At 41.8% G+C, this 12,198-nt stretch overlaps 1 protein-coding gene across 1 annotated transcript; it reads right to left on the bottom strand.

Annotated features, from left to right (window-relative positions):
• Positions 1–1,878: 1,878 nt before the first annotated feature.
• zgc:92242 (uncharacterized protein LOC436899 homolog) lies at positions 1,879–11,432 on the bottom strand. The gene is made up of 6 exons (XM_046031227.1): positions 11,280–11,432; positions 8,641–9,080; positions 4,601–4,718; positions 3,877–3,988; positions 3,562–3,778; positions 1,879–2,748 (listed from the first exon to the last, which is right to left on the bottom strand). The coding sequence occupies exons 2-6, from the start codon at positions 8,819–8,821 to the stop codon at positions 2,600–2,602; spliced, it is 777 nt and encodes a 258-aa protein (XP_045887183.1). The 5' UTR covers positions 8,822–9,080; positions 11,280–11,432; the 3' UTR covers positions 1,879–2,599.
• Positions 11,433–12,198: the final 766 nt, after the last annotated feature.

The raw sequence follows: 12,198 nt of genomic DNA, 5'->3' as shown, positions 1-12,198 counted from the left end.
TTATTGAGTTGACTCTGACGCGTTGCTTCCCATGACCTGGCTCTGTCTCCCCGAGTGTCTCGCCCCCTGTCTCAGTATAAACCACATGCTAATCAGCTTTCTGTGCTCTCTGTTTGATCTCTGATGGGCTGTTTTGTGACGCATCCCGCTGAATAGATAATCATTGTGTAAGTGACCGGCATCAACAACTTCTCTGTGTCTTCCCCTATCAGCAACCCCCCCATAAGGAATGCATGCTGTAACCATGTGAACAGACCCGACTGTGTTAGATGCAAAAAACCAAGATCAAATCAGTGTTTTAGTTGCGTTCATTTTTGCTTTTTCCACACCAAGAAAATACATTTTAGGCAAATACACAATACAAATAGGAAAGATGAAACAAACAATAAGTCAAAGTGTTGGCAGAAGCGGAGTTTTAGCAGGGAATTAGTGACCAAGTACAGGGAATATGTGATAGTTAAAAGTTAGGTAGTAACTACACCTCAAAACACTCCAACCTTAAAAATGAAGTACAGTTAATCTCTCATGGCAACACATGTTCTTACAAGAACGATCTGCTGTTTTTCTACAGTTTCCTGCATCTGACGTCCCTTTAGAGCTACAGTGCAGTATGTGAATATTTGTCCAGGGACACCTTTTTCATTCTTTTACAATAGGTCTGCACTCTTGGACACCAGGATCGAAATGAAACAATAAGGTTAAAGTGCTGACTCAAAGCTGTAGGAGTGTGTGAAGGTGTTCAAATGCTTGTTGGCTGAACACCACGGAGCGCTTTTTATACACAGGCCCTCAGTTTTTAAGATAATGCAGTCATCCTAAACATAGCAGATTATAAGGTCCAAAAAGTGTCATTTTCTTGCCTAGCCAAGTCTGTCACCTGACCACGCGCTGTCTGACCTCAGTCCAACTGATCTGAACTTAACTGATGTTTCACTAACTGAAAGCACAAAGGTCCCAAAACAAGCAAGTTGCGAAGCTGTTAAGTGTTGATGTCACTGGGTCGTAGGATTTGCAGCCCAAAATTACATTTGATGTTTAACGTAAAATATCATCACAAGGTGCACTTACTTGATTTCCACAGCTTGCAGCCACGTACTGTGGTATCAGTTCTCAAGAAGATGGTTTACTTGTTATCATGTGACCTTATCAGATATGGATTTTCAGTCACATGACAACAGATGTGAGATGTGGCTGAAAAACAATCTAAGTGGACCTTGTGACCTTTTTTTTGTTAAACTGCTATTTATTGAGGCCAATTAAATAAAATTACTATTATTAAAGTTTATCTGTCAAATTACTTTTGGTCCACTAAAATCAGAGCGCTTAGTATATCAAGACTGAGAATCTACAGCCATGCTTTGAGCTAAATGCTAAGATTGCTAACATGGTCACAATGCCAGTGCTGATGCAAGCAAAAATGTTACTGAAGCCGGTGGGAATGTCATTAGGTGCTTTGTCAAAAAACAAAATATTGGACCAGATGGTGGCTCTAGAGCAATAGTCAAGGGATCACCAAAGTGTAACATGAACAAGTAGTTTAGATATTTGGGTCCAAAGAATAAATATAATAGATAATAAAAAGATCTACAATTCCTCAGTTCCTGTGGATGTAAACACTGTCAGTGTTAAGATATGAGTCAGATATTCTCTGTCCAGATACTGCACTGTGGGTCCATTCTGTGATCCCCCACAGTCTTGGCAAATCATGGTTGTAGTTGTGACGTCATTCTATCCTGTTCACTCATTCACATATAAAAAGGCACTCCTTATGTAGAAAGTAGACTATTAAAGGTGTGGCTCAAGGGTCTGGAGACACATATGTAAACAGTGAGCTCAGGTGATGCAGCTGCTTTTAAAAGTCACTATAGATACAGTCTGTTTATCATTTACCACAAATTCAATCGTTTTATTTTATCCCCCCAAACCCCCCGGCACCATTGTGACTATAGATGATACGCTGAATGAAGAGGTTGTCAATGCAGATGAAAGGCAGTGGTGTTAAAACAGTACAGTGACAAAGTTACATGGACTACATTTAAAACAGTTTAAACCTTTTGAAGAGTACAAAGGGACCCGAGTATAATTTTTATCAAATAAATCTTTCACTTCCCAATAACCTCTGCTTATGACATGTGAATAATAAAACTTCATTAACACCGATTTAACAGGTGAACCACAGTGGGGTTTTTTACACCTGTAGTCAATAGTCTGTGCGTCTGTGTCTCTCTGGACATCTCTCTCTGCGTCTGCCTGTCAATCACAGAAAGTATGTGAGCGCATTTGAACTCAGCAACATCAAAGCCGCTCCGTTTTATCATTCAGGTTGACTTCAGTTCAAAAGCTTTCAAGTCTTTCTCTCACTCCACCTCCCTCCCAGATGTTTTTTCTGCCTATGGGTCGGCCCTTGAATGGAAGCCTGACGAAGTGTATCTCAGTTCACTGCTCGGTTTCAAGTAAGGATCCTTTTCTTCATATGTGTGTGGCCTCAGCCTGGACCAACAGTGTCTAGCTGAGCCATTATTGTCTGCACGCGGTGCAGCAGGCTCTGCCTCTTTGGGGTCAAGTATAGTCTTGCAGCAGGCTGGACACACCATCAGCCTTAATGGATTAAGGGTGTGCTTCTTTTCTGTAGGTGAACAGGTTTAGCAGGTAAAGGAGGTTTGGAGTAGGCAGATGGTGTGCTGCGGGGATCGTCAGTGAAGGCCTTCCTGAGCTGCGCCACGCGACCTCCATGTTCGGAAACAGTCCCTGGGAAGGGGAGAAAGGCATGTGAATTCACAAAATCTGAGTAATATCACGTCTGCAGGTTTGATTCAGGATCAGTGTTCCCTCTGAGCTGAACGTCTGAAGTCTAATAATTGACTTTATTCAGTATTAATGCCCCTTCAGTTGGCAGCTCACCATAAAGCATCTATATTCTATATAACGTTGCTCTTTTCACTAGCAAAGACAAACAGACCCCCTTTTAAAGCTTTTTGTGACAACACATTGTCCGGATTAGGCCTATACAATGGGATTTTAAATGGTTCACTTATCTTAAAAACCAATGAAGGACATTCAATCTTTCAGGTTATCTGAAAAACTAAACTGAAAATAGAGACCTTGTTGTCATTGGACAACGACGATAAACAGATAGATGACAACAAATCACACACAATGCAAGCAGTGCTGGACACTAACTTGGACCTGCCACTGCATTTATTTCACAGCTATAGTAGTTACTTACTAAGGAGACAAAGATTTACATAATAATGCATTAGTGATAATAATCCAATAATAAAATAGCAATATAACACTATGAAAAAGGCTATTCTTTTTAAATAATAAATTTACCATTGTAGTATTTATTATTACTTATTTGTATAGGAGATATACAGTAGATGTACATTCATGTACTCTTATTGTTTATTTTGGTGTTAAATTCTTTATTCTTTGTTTTTGTTTTTCAAGACTTTCTCTTGTAATGCCGAATATTTACAATGTGGTAGTATTTCTACCTTTAGTAGTTAGAGTCAATAAATGAGGATCATAGACATTTATCATCAGCTCTTGTTTTGTCACCTCTGTCCTGTGGGCCGGCCCTCTCTGTGTCTGACAGCTGGGCTTTGAGTGGCGGCTGGTTGCCATTGCTACTAAGATGGGGCCTGTGGAGAGTCCAGTCGCCGTGGTTGTCCGAGCTGCTGCCTGACTCACTGTCGCTGTCCTTCGGGTCGTCATCCGCGCTGCCGGAGTCCATGTCCTCCTCAGATAACTGTCTGTTTGGTGAAGCTGGGCCATCCTGTGGGTGAGGGGGACACAATTTGATGGTCAGACTCTGATACGCTGTCCGTCTCACCCTCCCAACTTCAAACCCACACACAAAACACATGAACTCACGCCAACATCTGCGAAGGACAGCTGGACGTCTTCTTTAAAGCCAAGCTGCTGGGCCTCTCTTCCTGGCAGCAAGTCCGCTGTCTGGATGCCATTCATATCATCACTGTGGACTCTGGAAGACAAAGACGTCCATTTTTAGTCCCCCAGAAAGCCGCCCCAACCTTTGAATCAATTCTCCGGCTAGTCATACGGCAGACAACTTCTATAATCCAATTGGGAGGAGACGGCCAGCTGACTGAAACTCTTTAGTTCACTGTTCATCTTATCAAAGACAATCAGAGTTATGTAATTTGTTGAAGGGACTAGAGCCTTTATTAAGGTGGGAGAAACCAGTGAGGATGTTCTTATGTGTTCAGAAACATGTGGCACTGGTGGATGAAAAAGGCTGTCAGTCCATTTCTCAAAAAATAAAAAACAAGGCTCTTGTGAAAAATAAATAACAAAAACCTTATTATCCACTGAGTGCAAGAAATTAGTAATTTGAATGTGTTGGGTTCTGCCTGGACATGGTGGAGCAGATGTATTTTATTTAATTAATTAAAACATCAACTACAGTTTGTTCTCTTCAACATGCTGCTGCAAAACAAAGTGGCCGTGTGTTACTTGACTTCTAAAGTAACAAAACAGTGCAGTCTGCTTCTGCACTTCCTTTTTCTATTTATGGCAAAAAGAAACAATCAGTCAATCAGTGATAGCTGATAAAATTAGTTCTTTGTGTGTCTACCTGTTGTTCATGAGACTCTGCAGGAGCTTGGAGGACCTGAACTCGTCCACGTCTCCGATTACACTGACGCTCACATCGCCGTCCCTACCGAGCAGCCACCTCACATGTTTATTGAAGGCTGGGGAGGATAAAGAGAAAAAACAAAAAATGGGTAAGCTTACTGGAGATATATTTTGTGCCAGGTACTATTTCTCAGTAAGATTCTTATAAAAACATAATCGCTAAATTGTTATTCTGGCTTTTCTCCAGAAGGTGGTGCTGTCCTATTAAGTATGCAGCAATGGGAACCTCACAACACCAACAGCATGGAATATGTCCTCTCATACTCTTCCCATATTCCCCATCTGTGCTCTCTCTTTTATTCTTTATTCTGTATTCTCTGTAGTCTCCTTCGCTGTCTTTTCTGCCTTCCCATTGGAGCAAATTAATTGTGTTTCATTGCAAAGTTTTCTTCATGGCGAAATACTGATAAATTAAATGGCATCATTACAAAAGGAAAGGAAAATAGTAAATAACAGTGACCTCATCCCTATAAAGTTTGAATTGAGAGCAGCCAACATCTCGCTGTGCCAACGTTTAGTTTTGTTACACACTGCATCGACTCAACTGAGGAGCAAAACCCTTTCATACTCTCTTAATTTTAGAATTAATAATACCAATGACAATATTTATAATGAATATTATAATAATACATGCTGTAATAATGTAATGCATTTATATTTTGTTCTTTGCATCCTGGAAAACAGGGTATTTTTAGGTGTTACTTCATCATGACACGGTAAGGTGTTTTCCATGACAGTACCAGACAAAGGTGAAACACCTGCCATGACATCACTAGCTGGGGTGTGGCTTGAAAATTCAAACCCTCAGAGATGCACGGGTTTGGAACTCAATGCAGATTTACCCTTCAAAAGACACCGTAGGCTGAACGAACAGACACTGTAGGAGTCGATAGAAACAATCACCTCCAAACAGTGAACTGACTATTCTGATTTTTTAGAAACCAGCTCACAAAGGCGGCTCTGTTTCTGTTCATATTTCACCCAGTACATAAGTCTGCATTGTGTAGACGTCTCAGTCTGATTTCACCTGACCAAAGAACATCTCTGACATGAGTCTGTCTGTGCAACACACCTTTATGTTCACACGGTCCCCTGAGTGACAACTGTGATTACAAGACATTGAGGCCAGAACTGTTGTTTGTGTCTTTATTGCTCCCACACCTGCAAATTAACCAGAAAAGCAGCACACAATCGGAATCTTTATTCCCAGGTGAGGTAGAAGGTGTGTTTATGTGACATTTATAGGCATGCATGTACACGTAATTATTGCCTTTCCCGGCCACAGCGCAGCGAACAGGGAATGAAAGATTCCTAACTGGAATGTATGTTGTGTAAGGCAAACACGCAGAAAACACACACTCGGTTCCCTCTCAGGTGACATGGCAGAGATTGGGTAAACAAAGACGGTAACTTAATAAGTGGTTTAAAGTGTGGTGACGCCCCATACCACAGGGCTTACTCAATCTTATTCAGCTTTCAGCCCGTACAGCGATTCGAGTGGCGGTGATAGAGGCTATCTGTCACACACTCTCATTGTGCAGCAGAACCAGTGGAGGTGACAGGGTCTGAGTGAGTCAGATAAACACATTAAATGGAGGAAGGGTGGGTGAAAGGAGCAGACGGTCACATGGGTTAGTAACAGAGCAATGAAAAGATTTCTTTGGGTATAATTCAAACACAATAACCTGAGAGGGTGTTACTGCACAGCTTGTTTATTGTGTGCACTCAGAGTTTAGAAGTTTAATTGGTCAACATTAAAGGGCCTATATGTTTTTTTTTTTAATGAAATTGATCATTGGGAAATGTTTGTAACTTCACATTAGAATGAACCACACTCCTGCTTTCTTGATCCCTTGGAAGAGCCACTATGCTGCTTACTATATGAAGAAATCTGGTCGGATTTTCTGCAAAATCCATTGATTTGCGCAGGCTGCGACGTTCATGCTTGCTCAAGAGCCTCTTGCTTACTGATTCTGAACTGTACACACAGAGGCAACAAAATGAAGTCCACTAACACCAAAAAACAACCGCCTCCCAGCACAACACAAACTCCACATAAGGATAAAAAATAACAAAAAGGTTTTATGTGCTGCAGCTCGTCAGGCTAAACAAGAATCAGATCAACGTCAGGCAAAAACACGGTCTACATTGGAAAGGCGTTTGAGTCAGGAGGGAGCTCCGCTTTGTTTTGGACGTAAAAACTGACCCAGAGCTGGTTTTCTTCCTAATGGACAGGTAAACTGAAGCCTAGCGCAGCCAGCATATCGCTACGCTGTTCAGACTACAGGACTTGCTGTCTTGTAACGGGAGTCTTGAAGTCGTTGTGGTGTTCACACTGAGTGAACGATCGGCGACGGGAAGTCATACACTACATGTGCTGACCACCATGTGAAATGTGGCACAGGAAATGATGCAAAACCATGCGCAAAACAGGAGTTGTTTATTATTATACAGATAACATTATAAACACAAAGAATATGGGTAAAAGAATGGATTAGCACACACAGTCAGCAGACTGTCTGTGAGTAAAAAATGTTTTGTAATGAAAAAGTAGCTACGTCATAGTTCACACATAACGACTGTCGAATACCGATCTCTCACTGATTTGCCCCCAATCACAGGCCCCATCCACACTACTCCGTTCTAGTTTACAAACGGAGAATTAAAATGAATACGATCTCCATCCACACCAGCGTTTTAGCTGCGTGTCAGAGTTGATCTCCGTCTACATTAAAATGACTGAAAACGCACATATATTGGCACATCTATTCAGGTGCACTGGGCATGCGCGTGTAAACATGAAGCAGATGGTCTATTCCGCAGTTACAGAATATTTGGCGAAAGAATAAAGAAATGCAGACGAAGAATCAAACTAGATTTTTTTTGCATGCACCAATAACGAGCTGGGACTGTTACTGAATATAGCACGGAAAACAGACTGGGAGTCATTGCAAAGTAAACGGCGACATGCACGGTAGTCTACAAGTGTAGGCAGATAGGCCTACGGGTTATTTGCATGGTACAGAATATTTTAAGAAAAATACCAACTCAAAAACTCTGTCAGTAGCATTGTGTTTCTGCTTTGCATGGCTATTAAGCCCCAATAAGAGAGCCAAGCATGAGATTCTGCGTCATTGTTTCTAAAGTCCTCGAAATGCAAAACAAGGTCAGCAGCGTTTCCAAACTTCTTCGTTTTAGGTCTTCGTTTTTGCCGTTTTAGTCTGGATGGGTGGTGCAAATGTAGCAAAAGGTCTCAAAAGGTTTTAATTCAAATACGCAGTAGTGTGGATGGGGCCACAGCCAGGAGACTTGCCAATCAGGCAAGTGTGAACTAGGATTGACACGGCTACAAAGCATGTGAAATATATTGTGCTTTTGTACTTTAGTTGGCTCAAGTTAGAAATAATTAGCTTCTTGCTAATGCCGACCAGTTGCAAATGTTCTTGTTGCAAAAAACTATAGTTGCATGGCTTGCCATTAACTTCACCAGCTAACGTGATCCATATTACTGTCCTGTGCACCATTATTTAGCAAATGGCATTGATTGATGACAGCAAGTGGCATTAATCATCATCTCAACAAGAAAGCAAAGGAGTACATTTCCCAACTATTGCTTTAAAGGAGACTTTAAGCGTAATCTTTAAAATGTGCATGTTGAAGAAATATCTGATTCAAGGTACAGATACTTGTAAATGCACTGTGGTCTGTAATTTTGTGAGGAATGTCCCCATGTTAGAGAAGCTAGCAGCTTTAACCTTGTGTCAGTGTAATGTTATTGTTAACTTGAAGGCCACATTTCCCAGAAACCTTGTTCCTTCCTGCTACAAAACCGTGTTGCTACTTTAGTCAGGGTTTCCCTCTTCTCTTGCTTCACTGAAAATCATACTTGTACTGTCTGTCATGGAATGAGACGTGTGTGTTCTCTATGTACCGGTATTTTCCACCAGTGTAACCAGAAAAGTCAGTGTGGCACTCTACCTTTCTTTGGCCGAGTGTTGTTGTCGTCTCTTCCTTCCCTCTCCTCCCTTTCCTGCCGCTCTCTCCAGCGGCGTACCTGCTCCTCTCTCATCTTCAAGAAGAGGATCCTCTTCTGCTCCTCACTGAGGGCCTCCAGCACCTCAGGATCCACCCACATCTCCTCAAGGATTTTTGCCAGCATCCTGTCTCTTCTCCCAGGGTGATAGAGACGGCCGTCAGCCCCTCTGTCTCTCCGTCCAGTGGGTCGTGTTTCAGTGGTGGGGTATGATCGCTCCTTTTTCCTGCTCCAGAGTCAGGTTCCCTTTTCTTTGAAGGATGTGGGATCAGGTGCAGTCTAACTGCTGGTCGTCACTGTAGTGTCCTCTGTCTAGTGTTCTTCCCCGGTGCAGCAGGAGGTGAAGGCACAGTGTGTGTGCCTCAACTCTGAGCTCTGAAGGTTGCTGTTGTGTTTTTTAGAGAGAGAGAGAGAGAGAGAGAGAGAGAGAGAGAGAGATTATATCTACTTTATTGTTTTGTTCCCCTCCATTCAATCCTGTTCTGGCTGGCAGAACACAATAGGCCCTAAGCAAATAAGCCACAATGCCAAATGTAGTGTGTGTGTGTGTGTGTGTTGCATACAGTAGGCAGCGAGAATGCCGCTGTGCTTTCAAACATTGAAAGGCAAACAGAGGCACGTTCAGTATGTCAACACACACACACACACACACACAAACACACACACACACATAGGGCGTTAATAACTGCTATCTGGGGGTAACAGACACAGATAGCAACATACACCTATAGTTCACTTGAATTTCTGCATTACCAGTATCTCTCTCTCTCTCTGTCTCACGCACAGACACACACACAACAGGACACACACCACTTTGACTTGTTTTAGCACCTTATCAACACACGTGACATGTTATAACTTAGTCAGTAAGTCACAAAACAACCTTGACCTTAAACTGTCAGTAAACACACAGAATAAAGCATTCCCCGCCCTCCACACACATTTGAAAGATGTGAAACAGTGAGTCGCTGAGCGAGAGCCAATAGGGTTTGTGTCTGTAACAACAGTTTAAATGTGTACTTTAGGGTGGTCTAATATTAAAGTAAAGCAGTAGACACTGATAAAAGTTAAATGTCAGTGTTTCGGGTGAGGCAGATGTCAGACCATAGAATAAAGCTAAACCTCACACTAGACCTGCAGTCTATGGTTTCAGCCTAAACTGAGCAGTAAAACCATCATATTCAGCCCCTAACAGCTGATGCAGAACTGAATGCAAAGTTGTGAAAAATGTAAAAATGTATATATATATTTAAAGAAATCATTTTGACATTTTGGGAAATGCGGGAATGCAATTGCTTAATTGACATGAGTTAGAGGAGAAGATTGATGAAAGTCTGACGTCTGCATGATAAATATGAAGATACACCAGGGAGACAGTTAGCTTGGCTTTGCAGAAAGACTGCAAAACAGCTAGCATGGCTCTGTCCTCTACCAGGATGACAAAAACTCACTGAGTAACAGGTTAGATCTTGTGAGTTAAATCCATAAAGCAACCAAAGTGTATAAATGACTGGTAATGGTTTTACTGGGGATTGTGAACCTTGTCGCCCGTTTCTAGTCTTTATGCGAAGCTAAACTAACCATCTCCTAGCTTCCTTTTTATCATACAGCAATGAGAGTACTGTTGATCTTCTCCTCTAACTCTTGGCAATAAGGCGAAGAAGCGTATTTCCCTAAATGTCAAACTATTACTTTAAGACAGGCAAACACCACTGAAGGGGCATCTTTGCTTTAAATAAATATTATAAAGATGCTTACAATGAATTTTATTGTGGTATTAAAAATGCAGCAGCTGATAAATCTCTGAACCAGGCACCAGGCTCTCAATTCACTGTTTGCAATCTTCGTATTTAAGTGGTAAAACATTAGCCAGACTCTTAGCTTATAGTTTTTCCAAGTGAGGTTTTTGTGATCCATGTTCTTGTTCACTTCTATTGTCTAAAGATGGAAGGGGATGTTTTCTTCATTCATTGTTTCACAATGTAGGAGTTGTGAAGACTCTGTGATAAAGAGCAATGCAAATACAGTGGACCTAATTTGAAGATTTACATCCAAACAGCCCACTCAGTGGCAAATTGCTCAATTACTCTATAAAAGAATCACACCTCTGAGCAGTATACCTGCATGACAGCTTCTGTAATTAACTGTGCACATTTGAACCCTGGAATTGCAGCACAAAAGAATGACTTAAATCAAGATATAAACATGCCTCGGAAAATGGAAATCACACAAGAGCAAAATGAGAATACAGCGGATCAACATCCATGCACTCTGTTATTCTAATATAAAGGCATCCAGGTCTGGCTCTGTGCCAACATGCAAATAGGTCCGGGATTTGCTGCTGCCTCCGCTCACATGCAGGGAAAAGAAAGAAAGGCAGGGAGAGGAGAGAAAGTTATGTGCCTGGCATACTGAGAGAAAAGTTTGAAAAGTCTCCCAGTCTGACAAAACACTGGCCATTTCACAGCAACAGAGGAGAGTGTGAGAGATAAATGAACTTAGACGGGCCGTAGAATGGCAATCACAACAAAGACAGACGGGGAAAGAAAGAAAGAAGAGCACAGAGGAGGGAAAGAGGACTTACTCAGTGTTTGCCAGCCGGTAGCATCCCTCAGCACTGGTCTGAGATTCAGAGCCTCTGTGAGTGTGGTATGATGAGTGAATGAGATGTGAGAGTGTGTAAGAGAGTCCCTTTGTGTGTGTTTGTGTGGGATCGTCAGCAGCAGTGGTATGCAGGCTCAGCCCCGTTCTGCTGCATTTGTACTGGATAGGAGTGGGACGGACTGACATCACTTATCTTTTTCTCACCTCCTTCCCCCTTCCTTCTCTCTGCTTCACTTTCTTCTCTTCTCTCATTGACATTCCTACAATGCACAAAAAAATAACACGACAGCCATAGGTTAAATATTATCATAGGTAAAAATGTTTCCCTGTTTATCCATTGCTATAAATATCTTCATAGCTTAATGTTTCTAACTTGCTGCCTTGTGTCATTTAACTGCGGACAATGTGAACTTTATTGATTCTGTAAACCTTCCCATATGTAGCAGCAAAGGAAATAGGAGTGTTTCTCTGTCTCTTTCTGAATTGACTGTTTTAATTCTGTCTGACTGACAACCTCTGCGTAGCCTAGCTGCGCACCCCCCCACCCCTTATTTCTTTTTCTTCCTCCAAGGAAGTCCTGCTGACTTTGTGTGAAACCATTAAACACAGCACCACATGTGCAGGAAGGAATCTGGATATTTTTTCCACAGGTTTTTTTCCGTCAACAGGTTGTTGACACACTTACCATGCCAGCAGTCATTGTGTTGTGTTCACTCCGCCCCACGGTGCCAAATTATACGAGTCCAGTTGGGTGGAGTAAATGTCAGACACATGCCTCTGAGTAATTGTGGCTAAAAACATCAATGTGTATTACATTCATATGTCAATGACAAACCTGTTTCATTGACCTGTCTGGGTGGGTGTGACCTAGTGTGTGAGTAATAATAATATAAAATTAC

The sequence above is a fragment of the Micropterus dolomieu genome, linkage group LG19 (genome assembly GCF_021292245.1).
Source record: "Micropterus dolomieu isolate WLL.071019.BEF.003 ecotype Adirondacks linkage group LG19, ASM2129224v1, whole genome shotgun sequence".
NCBI lineage: Eukaryota > Metazoa > Chordata > Actinopteri > Centrarchiformes > Centrarchidae > Micropterus > Micropterus dolomieu.
Note: the sequence above shows the minus strand (reverse complement) of the source record. Positions and strands in the feature narration are given on the sequence as shown.